Source organism: Melanotaenia boesemani, chromosome 9 (genome assembly GCF_017639745.1).
Source record: "Melanotaenia boesemani isolate fMelBoe1 chromosome 9, fMelBoe1.pri, whole genome shotgun sequence".
Lineage (NCBI taxonomy): Eukaryota > Metazoa > Chordata > Actinopteri > Atheriniformes > Melanotaeniidae > Melanotaenia > Melanotaenia boesemani.
In genome coordinates, this window is record NC_055690.1 from 22,937,242 (window position 1) to 22,959,994 (window position 22,753).

General features: G+C 37.2%; 1 protein-coding gene across 2 annotated transcripts in view; it reads left to right on the forward strand.

Moving 5' to 3' along the window:
* The window catches only part of zgc:172282 (leucine-rich repeat and fibronectin type III domain-containing protein 1-like protein), a 181,652-nt gene that overhangs the window by 102,322 nt on the left and 56,577 nt on the right, over positions 1–22,753 (forward strand). For both annotated transcript variants that reach the window (XM_041995339.1, XM_041995338.1), the window contains 6 exons: positions 2,086–2,302; positions 2,999–3,150; positions 3,338–3,591; positions 3,733–3,976; positions 4,103–4,260; positions 6,026–6,406. In XM_041995339.1, coding sequence (XP_041851273.1) covers positions 2,110–2,302; positions 2,999–3,150; positions 3,338–3,591; positions 3,733–3,976; positions 4,103–4,260; positions 6,026–6,406 — 1,382 coding nt within the window. In that variant the 5' untranslated portion in view covers positions 2,086–2,109. The remainder of the gene's footprint in view (positions 1–2,085; positions 2,303–2,998; positions 3,151–3,337; positions 3,592–3,732; positions 3,977–4,102; positions 4,261–6,025; positions 6,407–22,753) is intronic.

Sequence of the window (22,753 nt, forward strand, 5' to 3'; positions counted from 1 at the left end):
TTGTTCCATTAAAAAAAAAAAAAAAAACTAAATACCATTGCAGATAGGAGCAGTCATATAACTATCATTCTTTTACACTTTTTTTTTTTTTTTTTTTTAACACAGGGGTAGCTGTTGTTGGCAGCTGAGTGAAACTGAGTGAGATTTTAAGTGTTCCTAACTAGAAAAAGAAGTTTTGTCAACTTTTAATAATATAGCTATATTAAACTGTTAAGTTCTCTGTGTTCCTGTGCATGTCACCATCTACAGCTCTCCAACTGATTTGCATTACAAATCGTAATCCTCAATTATTAGACTGAATTGGCTCCATTTAATAAGGTTTGGCAAATATGTTATTTACATTTGGGATTGCAAGGGACACGGTACACAACTAGAGCATGGTATGTGCTTGAAGAGTGTGTGTCGCTATGCTTTTGTCTTTAAGACACACTTAAGGTTTATTACTGGATTCAGTTTTCAATTACTTAGAATCTCCAGTGTGAGTGAATTTTGGGTTGTTCTCATAATGGCCTATTACTCTTCTGTCAAGCTGCTAGCTGCTGTGGGTGAAAATCACCTAACATTAGTGTTCTGGGGTTAATGATCACATTAATGGTTTATCTTAATGACCATGTCATGGAAACTTGTACCAGTGATTACAGCACTATTTTATTGTTTCATTTTAATAGTTTAGATCTGTGATTTTCAAACTTTTTGAGCCATGACCCCTTATGATAACGTTGGTGTTCACAACCCCCATACAATGACTTAGTGGGGGTCATCCTGCAGCCATCCTTTAAATGTAAGGCTGGAAAAATGTCATAATCTTTATAAATTAGGAGGATAAAATGATTTTTGGTGGTTCACCGATGTGACAAAATCAGCTTCTCTCGCAGTGATAATATCCAATTCAGATTTTTAATATGGCATGTGTACTAACTTTGTTGTTTATGCGTTAATCTATTTAAAAAAATGAAGGTGCTAATTTCAAAGGTTCCTTTATTAATGGTTTAATTTTGACAGCCCTGTCCCAAGTTTATTGATAAATGTATATGAATTTTACCATAATCTGGCAACCCCCTGAAATTATCTTGTGACCCCCTTGGGGGTCCAGAACCCTAGTATGAGAACCACTGGTTTAGAGCATGCAATTTCAGTTTAATCTTTCCGAGGTGTATGTTTTAACTGTTCTTATGGAAATACTATTTTTCTCCTTTTTAAAATAATGTACATATTGAGAGTCTATGCAGACTGCACACACGCCAGATCCGCTCTCTCAACTACAAGAATATCTCTCCATAAGTCTCCAACTCCTCTGTGACCTCCACATCCAATTAAAATGTATTTCATTTATGTTTTTCTTTTTATTACTATAATGATTCATTTTATTAGGGAATGATGTTATGCCCTGCTTGCCTGGTTAATAACACCACTGATCAACTAACACACTCACCAGGAGGTTTCATTTCATCAGATGCATGCACTTGATCCACCGGCACACCACACCTTAAACCACAGCAGGTCATGAATAAAAATGTTTGTGAATCTGATGTAGGGTTTTCATAAAAAAAAAAAAAAAAAAAAAGAAAAAACTTAAGAGCAACTTAAAATCAAATTTAAGAAGATTTGTAAGTTGATATATGCACATGAGACCAAATGTTTCATTTGACATCAAATAATTTGCCGTCATTTGCACCTCTGAAACTGCAGAAGTTGCAGATTAGCAAGACAACAAAATTAACTGATATGCACACAACAACAAGACCGTAATACTCATTCTGTCGTCACTGTTTTCTTAGAAAATGTCATGAAGTAAATATAAACAAATGACAACCACAGCTTTTGACTGGGCCACATTTATTGAACAATTTTCCAAATGTAAATGTGGGACTCTTGTTTTTAGATGGAAATTATCAAACTATGATGAGTTTTAAAGGCTGGCTGATTTACCAAGGTGCCACCGATATGTGTTTATGTGTTCACCAGAACAAATACATTTAAATGTCTTTGAGTCACCCTGGTTTGTCACTCCCTGACTGCCTTCTCTTTGGTGCCACCATCTTTTTATCCACTTTAATTCACTGCTCCATTCTTTCTGCCTTGCAGTTGCCCTGTTTCCCGTGGAGGATAATGGAGCGGCTGTGGTTCTCTTTGCTGTTACTGGCAGCGGCATGCAGGGGACAGCCGTGTCCAAAACGCTGCATGTGCCAGAGCCTTTCTCCATCGCTCGCTATCCTCTGCTCCAAGACAGGCCTGCTCTTTGTTCCTGCTGCCATTGATCGACGCACCGTGGAGCTTCGGCTTCAAGAGAACTTCATCACAGGTACCAACCTGCCAGTCAGCTCTGAATTTCATTTATTCTGATACACAGCTGAAATTCAAATCATACATTTGCATAACCTTTTGTAACAACGGGCATTTCCATTGTTTTTCATGGAAACAAACTCAGCGGCTTGTTGATAATTGGCAGCACAGTCACCTTATCTCAGAACACTCGGTGGAACAGTTTGCTTACAATGAATACAAATGCTGCCTCAAGTCACATATCTCCTTTTTTTCCTTTCCATTGTAAGAAGTTTAACTTCAAATGAGAAATGATATTACTTTTCAAATCAGATAACTCTTTTTAAAAATTTTATTTCTTTCTTTCTTTCTTTCTTTCTTTATTAATTTGGTGTGACTTAGAAAATCACAGAGCTATTTTGGTTACATTAAAATAAACCTATTTTTTAAGAATTGGTATAAGTTTCATCCTTTCATTCTACAGTTCATCAAAACAAAAGACACTTCACACAGTAAAATATGTAATATGATATCTAATATTACTAGTATCATGATATCACCACTGTGATTTGTCTCATTTTTATACTTAGGTAAGAACTTACATAGACATATAATGAGAGTTTATGTCTGACTTTAGCAAAACTGTGGCAAGTTCCACAAAAATGTGTTTTATGATCCAGAGACTTAGAGCTTTGTTGATGGATTCTTCCTTTGTGTTAATTCCATTCACTCCCAGCTGTCCGAAGAAAAGACTTTGCCAACATGACCAGCTTGTTACATCTAACGCTATCAAGAAACACCATCAGTCAGATTCTTCCTTCAGCTTTCAGTGACCTGAGGCGACTGAGAGCGCTCCACTTAGATTCCAACAGATTAACTGTGATCAAGGTAGGACTGATAGATGGAATAATTATAAAGAGGGTGAAGATCAATGAATAGCTATTGGATTGTACAACAGTGTATCACAGCAAAGTTTAGGTGCTACGGTGATACATTTTCCAAGGAAAAGAAGATACATTAAATGTATCTGTCTTCATAATGCATCTTATTTACTGTTCAACTTTTCTACAACCAGGATGACCATTTTAAAGGTCTGACCAACCTTCGGCATCTGATCCTGGCCAATAACCAGCTTTACTCCATATCCCCCCATGCCTTTGATGACTTCTTGTCCACTCTGGAAGATCTAGACCTCAGTTACAACAACCTTGCCCAGGTGCCGTGGGACACAATTGGACGCCTAACCAATGTCAATACCCTAAACATGGATCATAACCTCATAGAAAATGTTCCCCAGGGAGTATTCACAAATCTGCATAAACTTGCCAGGTAAGAACAGCGAGATGAGCTGATGATCTGTTTAGAGACTAGGGGAAAAAATTCCTCCTTTTTCTTGTTGCATGCCTTTCTTTATCTTTTTTTCGTGAATTTGCCTTTCCCCCCACCTCTGTCTGCACTGTCCTTTTACAGGCTAGACATGACGTCCAACAAACTGAAGAAAATCCCCCCAGACCCATTGTTCCTGAGAATCCCTGTATATGCCAAGTCTAAAGGCTCTCCCCTTTCCTCACTTGTGTTAAGTTTTGGGGGTAACCCACTTCACTGTAACTGTGAGCTTCTGTGGTTGAGGAGGCTTACAAGAGAAGATGACCTTGAGACATGTGCCTCTCCCCCTGACCTCAGTGCCAAATACTTCTGGACAATACCTGAAGAGGTTTGAGCTTTTTTACATGTGCTATACAGAAATCTATTATAAGACTTTATTGAGGAAAGACTTGATACGGTGGCATTCCATTTAATAATTCATATTTGTCTGTTTGTGTTCTGTTTTGGTCTTTAGGAGTTTATTTGTGACCCACCAGTTCTGACCCGGAAGTCACCTCATACTGTTGCTATGGAAGGCCAGCCTGCCAGCTTAAAGTGCAAAGCAAATGGTGACCCAGAGCCTGAAGTCCATTGGATCAGCCCCGAAGGGCGACTTATATCTAATAGTTCCAGGTACCGTCATGATGCTTTGGTCAAGTTTGAGCTGCTTTTCTTCTTTTGTCTATTAATTGTAAAATCTTTTAATGTTAAAGGTAAAATGTAAACTCATGGAGTCCACTGTACACACCCCTTTAACTTTATGAATGTCAGCTAACCACCAGATAAAGAAACATTGTTTGAACTGTCTTCCTCACACATCTAGTAAAGTGCATGTATCAGTGTGCTTCTAGGTCTGTGAATGGTCCCACTTTTCTCTTGGCTGTAGTAGAAGGGTGTAGGCACTTGACTTGTGTGGGCAAACTCTCAAATAGGATTAAACAATCGTGGTCAGACTCTCCTCTTACATAACACTTTTTTCAACTAGTTGGCATGCTTGTTGTGTGATTCTAGTTATGGTGTTTCTTCAACAACAACTTCTGTAAAAGCACTGATAATATTTGAAAGCATAATACTAATTCCCGTTGTAAATATTTTATTAGACATGAATTAAAAACAGGTTAATGGATATGGATATGTTTTTTTTTTTTTGTTTGTTTGTTTTTTAACATTATACATATAGGGATATGTCACACAATCACCAACGTGATCATTCAGCTTTGCATGACACACTTATTCTGAATAGGACATGGCAGTAACTGGCATTAACCTATGGCTCTACACATTTGACTAAATGGATTATTGAGGTGAATGCCGATCAGCAGGTGGTTCCACTGTGGGTGGCAAAAGTAAAAGCTTTTGCGATGTGAAGTGAAAGTAAATGTTTTACTTTCCCTGAAAGCCAAAGTGTCTAAAATGAATGTGGAACAAATAGCAGCCTGATCCATGTTTAATTGAAGTTCTGATTCATTCAATCTAGGCTGCAATCTAATAATTCAAATCAAATTATCCCGTATAATTTAGGAAATCTAACTTATAGGCTTGTTCCTGCAGAAATGACTATTTTTATGTATTTGTCTTATATGTGTTTTGGTACTTCAACTAGATAAAAAATTATGTTTGGGACACTAAAAAATCAATCTTTGGAAAATGTCTTTTCAGGTTTGAAATATTCAGAAATTCATTTAACATTTTTGATGCATCATTAGAGGAAATTGGAGACATTCCTATTTATTTATTCATCTATTGCATCAGGCAGGTTGTTTGATGGCAATGTACTACAGCTGGTCCTGCAATCTGCTATAGAAAAACAAAGATGCCTTTTGGTTAACATGCTCTTACCACACTTCACTACAGTCCTTTGCATTTCTCTGTGGACAATTTTATTTATTCAGCCATCACTTGTGTACATAAGAATATGTTTTTACCCATACATAACGAGGTGTGTATTCAGCCTCAGAAGGGCAAAGAAATTACATGATGGAGGAGACAGAAAGAAAGTTAGAATAATAAGAAACATTTTTACAACTTGTCCTCTTGCAAAGCTCCACTTTTAAGAATCAGCTGATTTATAGTTCTTGTTCGTGTGGAAAATTAATGTTATAGTATAATAATAAGAATAATATTGGTACTGTTATATATTTAATATGACAGTTGTGTTAAAAGTTTGATGAAGGTTAACAAAAGTTTTATCCACACAACCTTCTGCCACCTTGTGTGAATAGAAAATGAAAATGAATAAATTCACTTGTTTTTCATTTCCCTTTTTTAATATAACTTTCTCAGATGGCTCAATAAACACTGTAATTAAAAAAACAAAAAACAAACAAACAAAAAAAAAAAACAAAGATCTATTAGACTTAAAATCACTTCATGTTATCCTGATTTTCATTTGTTTCAGAACAATGGTTTTCCCTAATGGAAGCCTGGAGATCAATGTGACATCCCTGAAGGATTCAGGAAACTTCACCTGCATTGCCTCTAACGCAGCAGGTGAATCCACTGGAAGGGTGGAGTTAGTTGTCACTGCAGTGCCTCATCTGGCAAACAGCACAAGCCGCAGCCGAGATCCTTCCTCGGAGCCTGCTCCGTCTGACATCCTGACCTCCTCCAAGGTTGCGCTGCCTAACAATGAGACAAGAGGGGCAGACAGGAGGGTCTCACTGGTGGAACTGACAGGAAATTCTGCCCTCATTAGATGGAGCAGTCAAACTCCTACATCTGGAGTCAGGATGTTTCAGGTCCAGTACAACAGCTCTGGGGACGACACACTGGTTTACAGGTATGCCTGTCTACACTTCCTGTTTACACCTTTTCTGTCAGTGTGCTATCATTTCTTGTCACGTGTATCTATGGAAGCCTTTCTGAATTTTATAAAACATCATAGTAAGTGGCATCTGAGTGCTTGTATTTTCTAGCATGTGTGAGGATATGTGTGTGCAGCTATGCATAACTTATCTGGTAGAAATCAGCCACTTTTATCAGGATGAGAGCAGATGATCGTTGATGCAAGTGGAGATTTTCGCCCTCCAGACATAAAAGTCTAATCAACTGAAATTATGAAGACATCTGTAGTGGAACAGATCCATTGTCGGGTTTTCTGATTTCAGTTAAGCCAAAGCCAAATCTGTTGAGAACATTTTAAAAAATCTGTGCTTTGCTAATTATTTTGCTGATAAACTGTTTCCTTTATGCTGCTGTTTTATGAAAACTATACTTTTCCACATTTTATGACGTTTAACTTGAGAGAGGCATCATTTGTGAGCCTAAGATTGTTCCTTGTACATGTTTTATAATCTACTGCTAACATTCTCACCAGCAAATTGTGGCATCTTTTTATGGTTTCTAACTGTAGTTTGGAAATGACAGTATATTACTGATAACGAACACACAACCATTCCTGTAAATTTGCAACACAATGCTGGGAATAATTTAGTTAGTAAATTAAAGCATATTTACAGTTTGCAAGCCGTAGAGTAAATGATAGCATGTTACATCTTAAAAAAAAGACAAGTGAAACTGACTCAATTATTTAGGATTTAAACATGAGCTAATAATTCAGTGCAGTGGAGAAACTGTGCACATCTATAATCTGGCTCCTTTTTGTGGTCTGTATGTCTCTGATTTTGGTTATAGCTTGCCAGAGCTTCTGTCTGCTAATTCTAAAAATGATAGCTTTGTTTACAACGTGTACATTTGATTTGAATGATTGAAGATTTGCCTTTCTTTGGTTGCATTTGTATTTAGATCGAAAGGCTGGTGTCTATTGCTGATGGTACTTTTAACTCCCACTTGCTAGGTGTAATGATGCTTAGATTTATCCAGAATGTTGGGTGTAAGGCAGTTAAAGAGACTTCTCTCTGCAATTTTGTTCTGCTACTTTATTGCTCTTTCCTGTAAAAGTTACAACCAAAGTTAGCATGGTCTTTACTGCCTACAGGTGTTAAACCTGAGATCTCTTCTGAACCTTTGTTCTCTCGGGGAGTCTTTCATATCCTCTTTTTTTCGTCACAATCTTATAGCCTAAACGTTTTTCTCAAAAAGAAGGGGAAATCCTCTTTATTATAAACTGATGAGTTGTCACATTCTAGGGACTTGACATGGAAACAGGTTAGGAAATCAAAAAGATCTTGTCCAATTTGACAAGTCATTTTATACCAACACCCACAAATACTGCAAGCTCTCTCTCTCTCTCTCTCTATCTCTCTCTCTCTCTCTCTCTCTCTCTATATATATATATATATATATATATATATATATATATATAGATAGATAGATATATATTGTTTTTTTTTTGGGGGGGGTTTTCCAGATGTGCAAATACAATATCCAAATGCATTAACATCATCTGTGATCACAGGTAAATCAAATATGCTTTCACTGCCCTGCAAAATAGTCTTCTTCTTCTTCGTCTTCTTCTCTTGATCAACATCTTAAACTGTCTGGGGAAAATATCTCTTCATAAAGAAAAAAGAAATTATTAGCAATTCATGTTGATAAAAGAAACAAATGGTTCCTTTTATATTGTGAAAATTTAATACTCATGAGGGAGAAAACAGGTCTCTGCACAGGTGTGATTGAGGTGTTATTTCTTAGCAAGAGAATACATTTATATGCAGATAGTGTAGTAAAGTGAGACAAACAGCTTCTTACCATTCCAAACATGACAAACGTTTTCCTGCATAACATCTGTCCATCTGTAACTGGCTGGTCAAAGCTGGATGCTGTTAGTTGCCTTGTAGGGACACAACTCAGTTGTTATTGGGCAGATATGCATGTCTGTTATTGCACATCTAATTTAGACCTTCACATGTTCAAAATCACCAGCTATACTTTTACAGCACAACCACAGAAAATGGTCATTTTGTTGTGACTGTTCCTGTAACTATGCATTAGAGTAAAAGAGTACATGTGCCTCCTTTAGCATTATTTTGTTTTCAGCTAAAGCAGAGGTGTCCAAAGTTGGTCCTTGAAAACCTGCAGGATTGTGGCTCTCGATGACGAGAGCTGGACACCTATGAGCTAAAGCATCTCAGATCTTTTGCCAAATTTAAAGCTGACTTAAAACGTTATGTATTTATGCCATTTGGCCCTTCATGTACCTTCTCTGTCAGGTAGTTAGAGTATTCTTTACAGCTCTCCCTCCCAATGAATTCATGATGTTCTGATCATCCAGTATCTTGGAAACTGCCCATCAGCAAAAATCCCGCAATCACGATGGCTGCATTGTAAAAACAATGTATTTTAGCTTTTTTTAAAATTTTATTTTATTATATTTAATTATTTATGTATTTATTTAGTCATTGTATTGTGTGGCTTCTTAAACAGTAGACTGATCAGTACAGACTGATATGACCAGTTCAGCTGGAGTAATTACATTTCTTTCTGTTCTCCATTAACATGAATTGTAGTTAAAATAGGAAAAGCTTAATAGGAACAAACTGGAAAGCACATCACCCGCTATCACTTACACCCAACATGCTTTGCTGTCTTTTTATGAACTGTATTTTATTATTTTATTAATTGTAATGCACACATGAAAGCCTTCCTGAAATTAAACTGGCAATGTTTCCTGTGGAAGAGCCTGAAAATATATTTAGAAAAAAAAAAAAGAAAAAAAAAAAAAAAAAAATATATATATATATATATATATATATATATATATATATATATACACACTACCGTTCAAAAGTTTGGGGTCACTTTGCCATGGGATTCAATAGGGAAGTGACCCCAAACTTTTGAACGGTAGTGTATATATATATATATATTAATTGATTAATAAAAAAAAATCTTTTTGCCTTTTTTTCTCCTCAAAAACAAAGTGGAAATTTGTGCAAAGTAGTATACGCATATAGAGGTATTTGACATGGAGCTATGAGCCTGAGAATACACATCCTCCATTATGAAGGCAAGGTAACCAATTCTATGGAGAATGATTATGCAATATGAAGGTTGGAGCTCAGCATGACAATTAATACAAGGTTTCAATAAGAATTTCTGTTTTAATTCAAGTAAAACAAGACATTTAGGCCAAAGTTGAAAAAGTTGTGAGAACAGGCACTTAATCCAGATAAAATAATGATACACATCAACCACACAATGATTAACATCTATTAGATAGCACTGATATTGCAGCAGTTCAGTTTAGAGAAAAATGTTAAATAAAAAAGCCCTGAATGTGTGTGTATGTGGTATATGTGTACAGTTTCTCTCTTCTAGCTTTTTTGGTCAGTATCCATTTAAAAAGGGTGAAGTGCAGTGCCATGAGGAGAGGTGTGGGAGGGGAGCTGAGGTGATGTAACATGAAGCTGAGCCCCACAGCTGACAGGAAATATGGAAAGAAAACAACAGTGATGTGGCAAGGAGAGGTCATTTGAGCTCGCTATATATATATATATATATATATATATATATATGAGCACCTGGCAGCACAAATGACCTAGCTGCTAAAGGATGGGACCCACCCTAAATGGCTAACTGAAGGCTGGGCAATCCTGATCCAGAAGGATCCCCTGAAGGGAACAGTTCCATCCAACTATCAGCCAATAATGGAAGCTCATGTCAGGCATCATAGTGGCTAAGATAAGTGGGCACGTGGATCAATACATGAGCACAGCACAGAAGGGCATTGGTAAAAATACAAAACACCAGCTGCTGGTGATAGAACAGTCGCTCGGGACTGCAGAACCAGGAATACCAATCTGTGCACTGAGTGGATTGATTACAAGAAAGCCTATGACTCAATGCCACACACATGGAATATGGAATGCTTGGAGATGTATAACATCAAGCCAGTTGCACAAGTGTCCATCAAATGTGGCATATACCGAGGAGATGCCCTGTCCCCTTTGCTGTTCTGCATAGGTCTGAACCCCCTCAGCCAATTAATCACCAAGACTGGCTATGGATACCAACTCAGGAATGGGTGCACCATCAGTCACCTCCTTTACATGGATGACATCAAGCTGAACGCCAAGAGCGAGCGAGACATTGACTCACTGATCCACACAACCAGGATCTACAGTAATGACATCGAAATGGCATGCGAACTTGAGAAGTGTGGGCGGTGGTGACAAAGAGAGGGAAGGTAGTCCATACAGAAGGGGTCTTACTCCCAGACGGCAGAATAGCAGACATTGAGGACAGCTAAAAGTATCTCGGAATCCCACACGCAGATGGCAACTTCAAACAGGTCACAAGAAAAGCAGCCACAGCCAAATACCTCCAACGAGTAAGACAAGTCCTAAGGAGTCTGGGCAATTGACAGCTATGCCCTGCCGGTCATCAGATACCCTGCGGGAATAATAAGCTGGCCAAAGGAAGAGATTCAGACCACAGATGTGAAAACACGAAAGCTCCTGACCATGCATGGAGGGTTTCACTCCAAATCCAGCACCCTGAGACTATACACTAAGCACAAGGAAGGAGGCAGAGGACTAGTGAGTGTCAGAACCACTATCCAACATCCTTGAATACATCAGGAAGATGGCCTCAACAGACGAAGTGCTCGGTGAATGTCTCAGGCAGTGGAAAACAGATCATGTGGTGATGGAGGAACCACCATGGGAGTAAAAGCCCCTCCACTGGATGTACCACCGACAGATAACTGAAGTGGCTGATATAGAGAAATCCTACCAATGGCTAGAAAGGGCTAGACTGAAAGACAGCACAGAGGCACTGATCATAGCTGCACAGGAGCAGGCCTTGAGCACCAGAGCAATAGAGGCCCAGATCTACCATACAAGACAAGACTCCAGGTGTAGACTGTGCAAAGAGGCCCCTGAGACAATCCAGCACATAACTGCAGGGTGTAAGATGCTGGCAGGGAAAGCTTACAAGGAGCATCATAACCAAGTGGCTGGTATAGTGTACAGGGACATCTGTGATGAGTACAGACTGGAAGCCTCGAGGTCAAGGTGGGAAACACCTCCGAAGGTGGTAGAGAATAACCAAGCTAAGATCCTGTGGGACTTCCAGATTCAGACCGACAAAATGGTAATGGCAAACCAGCCGGACATTGTAGTGATGGACAAACAGCAGAGGAAAGCCGTTGTGGTTGACATCACAATACCAAGCGATTGCAACATCAGGAAAAAAGAACATGAGAAACTGGAGAGGGCCTGGAAAGTGAAGGCAACAGTGGTGCCCGTGGTCATTGGAACCCCCAAACTGGAAGAGTGGCTACAGCAGATCCCAGAATAAACCTCAGACATCTCGGTCCAGAAGAGTGCAGTCCTAGGAACAGCAAAGATACTGCGCAGAACCCTCACGCAGGTCTTGGGGCCTAATGCTACAGGTGTTATAAGACAGTAAAACCACTGAAAAGTGAAAAGTAAAGGAAACAAAAACTAGAGGTGAAAACTAAAATAAAATCCCTTCAAATAGCTCTCAATCTCTGCAAATTCAGAACCAAGTTGACCCTGGTGTTATATATCTCTTTGCAAGCATGTGTTTTTTCTTTCTTTTTTTATTTTGGAAAAACTGGAGCTTTTTCTACTCCAGATTGCATATTAAGGACTCAGATGCACTAACATGACATCTGGCTGCCACAACAAAGAGCAACAAAGCTCTGATAACAACAGGCACAGAGGGAGTCTCTCTGGTAAGGTGCCATCCCTCCACGAAATCTCTGCAAAGCACATAGTTGGTTCAGTTGTTTTAAGGTTCATAATATTTCATATTTTACCCACGCACCCATCCCCACAAAAGATGAATTGCAATGCCAAGGCATTACCAATTTTTCTACAAAAGAATCTCTTACAATGTGTTGCATCAGCTTCCAGATGTACATTAGGTGACCACTCCGTATACCACAGTTCAGGTTTGGGAGCATTTGACTTAAAAGTGCATACACAGAACATCATTGCTGATGGAAAAAAATACCATTGTGCCTGTATAAGCATATTTTCACGCATACACATGAAAACACTATCTGAAAATATCTATCACTTTATATTCTGCTTTTAAAGCGCCACCTTTGACTCCTTTCTAAATTTACAGCACTTCTTCTGTCTGGAACACGTATGAGTGACTAACTTGTTGACTCCATGTGGGATTTGTTTTTTTTTTTTTTGTTTTTTTTTCTTGTATTTTCATTTGTGCGTCAGTGTGAGGGTCCAGGTTAATTTAAAGATTTGCATTTGCTTCATATTTCTATCACTAAGCAAAGGAGGAAAAAGTTCAGTGAATCTTTTATTGTATTTTTATTGTATTTTTATTCCATTTTTTTTTTTATTTCCCACACAGGAGCACATAATTCTACAAGTAAACACACTCACATGACATTATCTTGCCATCTTTTTTCTGCCTTGTCCATGGCTTGATTGCCTTTAAACTGAAAATCATATAAAATCTGCAGTCAAAGTCTGAATGCTGATTAAGTTATTAGAAATATGATTTAATAGCTCTATCACACTGGCTTCCCCTGTGCTGGGTTTTATCAATACTATCTGTTTTATCAATCTTTATCTGTATCGTATCTGTATCAGTATCGGTATCGGTATCTGTATCTGAATAGTATCTTTATCGGTATCGGTCTCTGTGTCATATCTGTATCGCATCAGTATCAGTATCAGTATCTGTATCATATCTGCATTGGTATCAGCAATACTGTCCCTGGATTTACTTGGTATCAGATCTATGCCAGATCCAGCACTAGCACACATCATGTGATGTGAACAAATATTATATGTATTTCCACCTAATGACAAGGATGAGGACTTATTTCCTATCACTATTCATTTAATTATTTATTGACTAGTGAATAAATCTACAACATGTTTAAAAAATGACTGGTTGGTCGCAGCAACCTACAGTCATCTTAGTTTTAATAACATGCCTGAGCTATGTTCAAAACTATGCCTCTAGGTTTCAGTGATAATGATTTTGCACTTGAAAGAAAACAAAAGAAAGGAATCGAAGAATTGTTAATTCTGAATTAATGAGATAAATTAAAAAAAAAAAAAAAAATTTACAAGATAATGTGTTTGCTTGTCAACATTATTAACAGGCTACTTATGTTCAAAAGCCACTTCTGCTTCCTCCAAGTTTTGAGTTTCATTCAGTTAGATCAGAAGATTCTCTCGTCTCTAAGTTATGTAGCTACATGGCATTGTTATAGTTTGTCGACTTTGCACAAACACCTAAAGACTTTATGGTTGTTCAGGCAGAAAGCCAAGTCGGGGTCTGCTGGATGTAGCCATGTTTCTCCAGGACCAGTTGCTCCCTGCTTTCCGGCCACAGAGTGACTCAGAAGACATTCAGGAGATCCTGAAAAGAGGGTACTGGATCCTTGCAGAGTGCACCTAAGACAGGAGAGCAGCCAGAGCAGACTTTACTTTAGGAATCAGGAAATGCAGTACTCGAGGACCGGTGCAGGTATTGGATGTTTTCCTGCTGTAACACACCTGATTCTAGCTAATGAGTCATTAATAGACTTGTGCAGAACTAGACAAACAAGCTATTAGAGAATGATTTTATTTGCATCAGATGTGCTGCAGCAGAGAAACATCTAAAACCTGCAGGAAATCAGCCCTCAAGGACTGGAGTTGCAGATCCCTGTCAATCATCTGGTTTTCCCATCATCAGTACAAGATCTTGGTGAAAAATTTATGCAACTTTGGACCAAGATAAATGTGCATTAAGTTAATCTAAACCTTGTAGATGTAAAGCTAAAACCACACCACTACTTAACAACAAGAAACAACCATTTTCTGTTCCAAACAGTCATGCATTCAGAATGAACAAATGCAATATCATCTGATCATAAATATTTTAGCGATTGCTTACAGACAAGGGCACACCACAGCCAACATATAGTATGTCAATCTTTTTGGGGACCCATTTAAGTATCTGACAATTTCGTGTATCTGGTCCTGTTGTTGCAGTGGCATTTACAACTATAACTGTGCATTACAAACATATCACTATGGCTGCTACTTTCACCATTGTGTTAAATTTGGTGTCAAATTAGGTTAATATTCATAAACAGTGTTACTACAATGACATATCTGCCCATCATGGTACACATATGATTATGCATGCTTGTGTGAACTTCTCCACACCCACTGGCAACAATCAGTAGTCACTTTGCTGTAGGTCATTGTCATTTAATTGAATGATTCACTGGATACGTACTAATCAGCTTAAGAGCCTAACGACAAATGGCTGCAGACATGCACACACACACATACACACACGTATACTTCAGTTTGCTGGCACCTGCTGTATTTGTGCCAATTAAATGCAGAACTAATGAGTCAGATCAGAGGAGTTGAGTTCAAAGACATTGAAGATGTGGTTTATATAGTCATCTCTCTTTTTCTCTTTCATATCTCAAGTGTTTTTCTGTTTCTGCTTCTTCAATGTAAGCATCTTCTATCTTCTTCCCATTTTCTGTATTGTGGCTTTTTTACAGACCCACCTACCCTCTGGCATGTTTTCTTATCCTTGAGGCATTATGGCTTTCTTAATTTTCTTTTTTTTTTTTTTCTTCCTTTACCTCACCATACCCTATAACCTCTATTTTTCTGTTCTTGTGGGTTATTGTCTTGTGTTCTACTTCTTATATCTCTCTTTCTCTTTATCCGTCTTCCTCTCAGTATCTGGCAGTCCTTATCCTCTCTATCTCTCTCTCTCTCTCTCTCTCTGCTCTCTTTCTACCTACTACTGGATATTTGCACTTCTCAGCAGAAAGTCGTTTGCCGCCTGACCCATAATCCCCTTGTTTGGTGTCTTGTTGCCGTATTCGTCAATGTCCCAAATCGATGCTTAATTATCCCACAACAACTGCCCTCATACCGAGTCTCTCCACTCGTCACCATCCATCCCCAACCTCATCCACTCTCCAGATCTCATCCAGCCTTCAGCTCCTCTAGGACATAAAAAACAGTAATTAAAAAGATGCATGGCACATGGTTAGCAAGAAAGAGTGAGGGGAGGATGGGCCTAATGAGAGAAAAGAAGAAAAGAGATCATAAGTGGGGTGAGGATGAAAGGAAAGAGACAGCAGGTTAGAGGAGGAGACCAAGGGGCAGCACAAGGAGGAGCAGAGCAAAAGACAAACCAGAGAGGATGCAGGGAATGAAGAAGAGAGGATGTGGATGATTAATGTGGATAAGAGGTGGAAGCTGGCAGATGGATTGCATTCAGCAACACTTAATGAAATAAGCAAACAATTTATTTATTTATTTATTAATGATCTGATTATATTCTTACACAGGCTAAATTGTATCTGGCCTTTGCATTTTGTAAGCTTTAGTTCCTCCTGTGCAGGCTAAGCTTTGACTTCCTAAGACTAAGACTACTTAATATTCAAGCAGAATATCCGTGTTTTGCTCATTGAGTTAATGAAAAGCAACCAACAAAACACCCAGACATTTTCAGGTTCAGTGGCAGGCTGTCACTACAGGCGATAAGAAATTGCACTTACTGGTCTAAAAAGTCTTTCAGTTTGGTTTTGAATACGTTTAACTAAGTTTTTTTTTTTTTTTTTTTTTTTTTTTTTTGCTGTCTAAAATATAAAACATATTCTATGACATGCATGGTCCAAAAGAACCCACAAAACACATTATCCGGATAGTATTTTGCAGTGATAGATGTGTAAAGAGCTAATTTCTCCTCGCTGACAAATAAAACGGAGCTAAGCTGTGCAACAAAAGATTTTGAGCTGCATATTTCAAGAACAATTTACTGCTTGTCACAATGTATGCATTACCGCTGATGGGTTCTGTTATGGAATGAGTCACAATGAAATCTCAACTCTATATCATTTGTCAAACGTTTAACCCGTTCATTTTTTCTCATTTTTGGAGTTCTTAATGTGTCTGAGTGCAGAAATGCCTAGATCTTTTTAATAGGTTTCGAAAGACAATCAAGTTTGGGAAAACCATCAACTAGACTGCATTTGCTTACAGATGCCTTACATTCCATACAGGGAGTGTTTCCAGATTTTGAGCAGCCCAAACCCTACTTAAAAAATACCAGCTGCATGTTTAGATCTTAACTCGTGCAAAAAAAAGTCTCAAATCTGTCCTCAGTGCTGTGATGAGGATGTGAACTGAGATAAAATTGAAATAAGAATAGCTACAGCATGCCTGCTGTTGCAATGAAGAAAACACCTTCATCCCATAGTCCAAAACATGCACATGGTGATTAGAAATCCTAAACTAGTCATTTACTATGCTATGGAAATGTCTCAGCATAAGCCTTTGGTGGGAGCAGGGTATTTCTTTTCTTTTTTTTTTTTTTTTTTCTTTTACTATGCATGGGTGGTTAAGTCTCAGCCAACCTTTATTGCTGATCAGGGTTGAATGGATAAAAAATGAAAAATGAATGAATAGAGAAACAGAATGGACAGGGAATGTGTTTGCTGAATAAAAATATAGTGCAGCATTAGAGCACTTGTCAGGCTCAGTAGCCTGAAATCTATAGTAAACAAGATGAGTCAAACCAATTCCAATCAGTAAAACTCAACCCAGTTTGTTGAATACATTGCAGTCCAATTTATTACAGCAGTAAGCCGTGATGAGATTAAAAGTATTGGGCTGTTTTGCCCTTGTCCCTTTTGCAACTAAACTTGGGGTAAAACTTAAGCAAATAAAACATACAGCGTATACTGTAAGGGAAAATGTCATGAGTGTGATATTTATTATCTTTCAGTTACAATTTTCTTTTTTTCTTTTTTCCTCCATGGTTATCTGTCACGGATTCCATCTCTGGTTTAGGTCTTATCCTGTTATCATTTATCAACTGGGTTGGAATGAGGATTGAGGATTGGGGACAGGATCCAGAGACTTAGTAACAAATTAATCCAGTGGCAACATAAATGTAATAACAACTGGTCAAGGAGATGCTGCTACTTGCTGTTGGTTTTTGTTTTGACAGTCAGGGGAGAGGAAAGCCTTAACACAATGCAGAAAGGATGCAGCACACTGTCTGGGATATAGTGGAAATGACGCTCTGAAGAAATAAGTCTTCCCCTTGATAACTGGATATTGTTCTTTATTTTGTTTATTGCCTAGTTATATGCTAATGTTGGATCTGACAGGGTGAACAAGGGAAGGGGAAAAGTGAGGACAAAAGAGAAGGAGGGAGTAAAAAACAAAAGCAAAAAGGGATCTGAAGAATAGAAAAAAGCAACTGTACAAACAAAACAAACAAATAAAAAAAAAACTATCAAACCACACATGTAGCAAAACTTAGATGAAACCATCTTACAGCCTCTATAAGAAAACAAAACAATAATTAGGAACACCTATAATAAAATAAACTGAGAAAAGCATCAGCAACAATGAAAACTAGTGTGACTGGTTATTCAACGTGAAGGACACAGTAGCTGTATAAGCACACATGTTAATGAAAAAAAAAAAATGTCTTTACATTGTTTATTAATGACTTACATTCCAAACAACCAGAAACATCCCACACAGCTGAACAGCGTTTCATGTTCATGGTCAAGAAAAATAACATAATATATCTGTAATGAAGTCATTAAGAAGAATAAAAATAAATAAATAAATCAACATTTAGGATTTTCAAAACGATACATATTTCCACTGACAAATAAGCTGTCCTACTTTTTTTTTTGTTTTTTTTTTTGCTTTTTAGCCCCACCATGCTAACAGGCAAAACAAATATGTTTAGAAATTGAAAAAAATAAATAATTAAAAAAAAAAAAATGTGATATGAATACCTTTGTTTGTTTGCTAACTCTGTTCATGCTAATATTGTATTAATAAATTCTAAAAAGTAATCTTTATTTTCTTGAAGTTCTATTGAAAATCCATTTGATTCAATTTTATTAAACTTCAGCTTCTAATTTTATTCCAACCTTGAATGGTTTTTCTTATTAGTTTGTACTTAACCCTGTCTGAAAAACATACTTTTACTTCCTAAGTGAATGAATAAAATTGCTTGTTAAAGAGGATTTCAAGTTCTAAAGTGCCGTAACATAATTACAGAAACAGCCGACTAAATTACATTATTTTCCTTTTCCCTCCTTTTCTTTGTATATTCTTTTGTTTTGCATTATTCTTTTTTTTGTGTGTGTTTTTTAATCAAACAAGAGGGTGTGAATCTTCAGTGAGGCTTATGTCATCTGCAGGCCATATCAAACGTTACAACATAGGTATTGATTTATGCTCTGCACCGACGAGTTATGAATATTTTCCTGTTAGTAAAACCATTAAACCCTTTTTTTTCTCTTCCTGTGTCAGTTTGTTGCTAGATAATAAGTCTTGTGCCTTTTTTTCGTTCTCTTCTTTCTTCTTTTATATGATTTTCTTTCTTCTAGATGCCCTCTATAAATAAACAGAGAGAAGCATCCACAGAATGTGTAGAAAGTTTAACAGTACTGCTTTTTTCAGTATTAGGTCATATTTACAGACTTGTTTCCTGTTGTTATATTGAGTTGTTGTATTGGCTGTGTGCAGCCATGGTCTGCAAAGGAAACATTTCTTCTTGTAATTTGAACTTTCTATCATTACATTTTAATCCACCCTTTCATTAAAACATATTGGCATGTTACTGTTTTTAAAGTGCAGTTACAGCAATGTATATGAAGTCTAAAAGTGTATTTTGGAAAACTCATTGTCAAGATAACAATAGGTTTTGTGCAGTTTTACCATATCTACTAACAAGATTCTGTTTATTTCTGGGAGGTTGGGAAATCTTCTTGCTTAAATGTAAACTGTGTAAGAATTACTGCCATCTAGACGTTAAGACAAGCATGGAGATTATTTTAAATGCCAAGCACAGTTGATTTTGGATGGTGGCTGTCAGTGGCCAAAATTCTTCCTGACATAATTTGTTAGTAGATCAAGTGGCCTCGGGTGATAACTGCACCACAGGAAACTACTTTGGGTGCCTTTTAAAGTATTTCTTATCCCAAACAGTGCTATAGCACCTATCAAACAAAACGGGTACTTCAGTTTTCAGTTTGTAGGGTTCTCACTTCACAAAGTTGTTTGGCCATTCAGAGACACAGTGGTAAAAATTGTGGCACACATATGGCATTTTCCATATAGATGCACAGCATCTACATGGAAATGGTTTATCCTGTGACAGTAAAGAAATGACGGTTACTTTAATAAAGTAATTAGATATCAAACGAAACACAGTTTTTAATGATATATATATTTTTTTTTCTGTCAATGAGCTTGGATTTTGTTCTCAAAATTAAAATGAGCTAAATGAATAAACTTGTAAGCAATGAAACTTTAGATCTAAAAATAATTAAGAATAGCTGATTCATATTAATGGTTAATAGGAATCATTATGTAAATAAGTTTTTCTTTGATATGATTATTTTAATTAGGATTTCTAAATAATTCCTGTATAGTAATACAAGTTTTAAACAATATAATACCTTTATAATACCTGGCTAGTAATGTATATATTAATGAAAAGGGTAGTGTTACCAGAGAGAGTCTACATTGTTACCTTTACATGTTCAGATTTCTTCTGTCTCCTGTTATTAGTCCACATGCTGTCACATGTTAGTATCTTAAAGTTTAATCAATGCAACTAATTTTGTTCTGGTGCTTCATGTTTAATTAGCTAGCGTTTCCAATCACAAAATCTTTTCTTAGATATTTAACGGCTCTGAAGTTGAATCACGACCTTGTTAATTTGTAAAATGTTCTGTGATACTTCAGAGATCCAGTCTTCCTTTCAAATAATATGTTCAGAGTTAATGTGTTCAGTGTGTAGTTTGATAGCTTATTTTTCTCATAAAAGCCAATCATTACTGCAGCTTAGCAGCCCACACTCTGAACTTATAAAGACATTAAATACAATCCCTAATTCAGTGAGGCTTTTTAGATAGTTCAACAGATTTTTTCATCTATTTAGTGGGGAAAACAAACTATCTTTATAATTTTGCAGTCTGCTTTCTGATACTTGATGTAACTTTGAAGCTGCATTCCTTAAAATCTCCCCTCATTTGCCCAAAAGAACAATCAGGATACAAATACAACTTTGAATGTCAACATTTTTTTCTTTCTTTTCTTTTTTACCATTTGACTAATGCTCTTATCTGAAGTGACTTACATTTCGGATAGGTGCATTTTTATTTTTGTTTAGTTGCTACTTTTAATGTAAATATTAGGCAAGGTAGAGAGGGAGAACTATGGGAAGAGCTTTCAGTGAGTTGTGAGATTCAGAGTATGCAAGAAGTGTTGGCGAAGTCACACGTTAGTTGAGAATGGATGAAAGAGTATTGAGGTAAACAGAAAGAGGAAAGGAAAGAGGAAGAGACTGGAGGGAAACTAAAAGAAAAACAGTGAGGAGGACAAGGAATGATGAAAAGCAGAAGGGGCAAAACAAAAGGTGAAGAGAGAGTGAAAGATAAAAGAAGAATGAGATATCAGTTGGAGAGTTGAAGGAGGTAAGCCTCATTAGGAGTGAGGACCTGGCTCAGCTCTACACCGAGGACCTGCTGTCAGGGGTCCCACTGAGCAGCCTCTAACACTCTACTTGGTCTTCGAGCTGTAGACGGCATGCCACCATGTCTCATTTAGGATGAATGAGAAAGAAACTAACTCCAACATGCACTTAGGTGTATAAAAGATAAGAAAACAAACCCCAACACAAATAGAGAGGGGGGTCGGGGATCTCCCTCATGGATTTTGAAAACTCGAAAACTCACTGCCATCCCTGTCTTTTTTTCCCCTGTTATAGACATCCAATATTGTGTACCCTTTGTAAGAATTACTGTCTGTACAAAGGGTTTGATTCACTCTCGCTGAGTGACAATTGAAGAATATATATAAAAGATAAGGGGGGTGGTGAGGGACTTTAACGCGTTAATTACGATTAATTAATTACAAAAAAATCAACACGTTTAATCCCATTTTGCTTTTCCGGTGCACAGATTAAAATGATGGACGCCTCAGAGCTCGGCTAAATCAGTGTTGCCAATTGAACTACTCTGGTGTTATTTTTAGCAAGTTTTCAGACCTATCTAGCAACTTATTCTGGTGTTATTGGAGACTTTTGGAAACTGATGCAAAACAGCATTTACTCTTCCTAATGAGCAGCGCTTCCATTCCTCCCCCGTTCATGAGCACTGACATCTGCAGTCGGAGCAGCAGACGTTCACCTTTGCTCCACGACCAGACCGAAAATGCAACATGCAAAGTTGACACTGGCTGATCCCGGCCTGGCTTACAGTCAGATGTTAATACCCATTAATGAAGAGTGTGGACGAAAACACTTAAAAGCTTAAAAGTACTGTAACATGTTGTAGATTCTAAATTATAGAACATTATAGAACTGCTAGTTAAAGTGTTTAAAATTACTCTCTAACTTTAGGTCTGTTCATTTTGGTCAGGGGTATTTTCTATTTCTTTTTTTACTGTTTGGATTTGAATTTTTTGGAATTGGATTTTTCCAGACATTATTAGAGCTTGAGTTTACAAAATTCATGTCTGTATTTATTATTTGATTAAATCAGCCACTAAAATCCATGTAAATTAAAAAATGTTGCTTTTTGGGGCAACTTTTATGTGATTAAATTGTGATCATTCAAAATTTTTAATCAAGTCTAACCCCTAATATATAGTAAAGGAAATGTTGTGTAGTACTGAAGTGAACTTTCATCTATAAACAGTAGGACATTGCTAAAGGATATGTACATATACTTTCAGTACACCAATCATATTTTTTTAACTACAAATATAGTTTCGGTGTCTAAAGCTAACATAACAGAAAATCAGATGACACACATTGGTGTCACATCAGGAACTGGAATCACAGTCTCTAAGGCAAAAGTAGACAAACAACTGTCTTAGACAGTTTTAGCACAGAATTTGCTGCTCATGAATAAACAGTGTTTGCTTCTGGTGTCACAGGTTGCCACACGTGGCATGTTGCAGAACAACACTAAATGCTGCTTCTTTGACAAAAAGTTGTATTTGACACCCTGAGAATGAGAGTGGTTTGAGTTTTACCAAGAAGAAAGGAACATGAAGATAAATGAAGACTGACTGTGTTGTTTCTTAGCTTATAATTCATTGTCTCTGGTGTGTTCTGAGTTAATGGCCTCACAATAGTCTTAGAAATGGCTGCTAATTGTTAAAACAGCACTCTGTCACTAACAGGCAGTGTCGCCTCACCAGCTTATTTA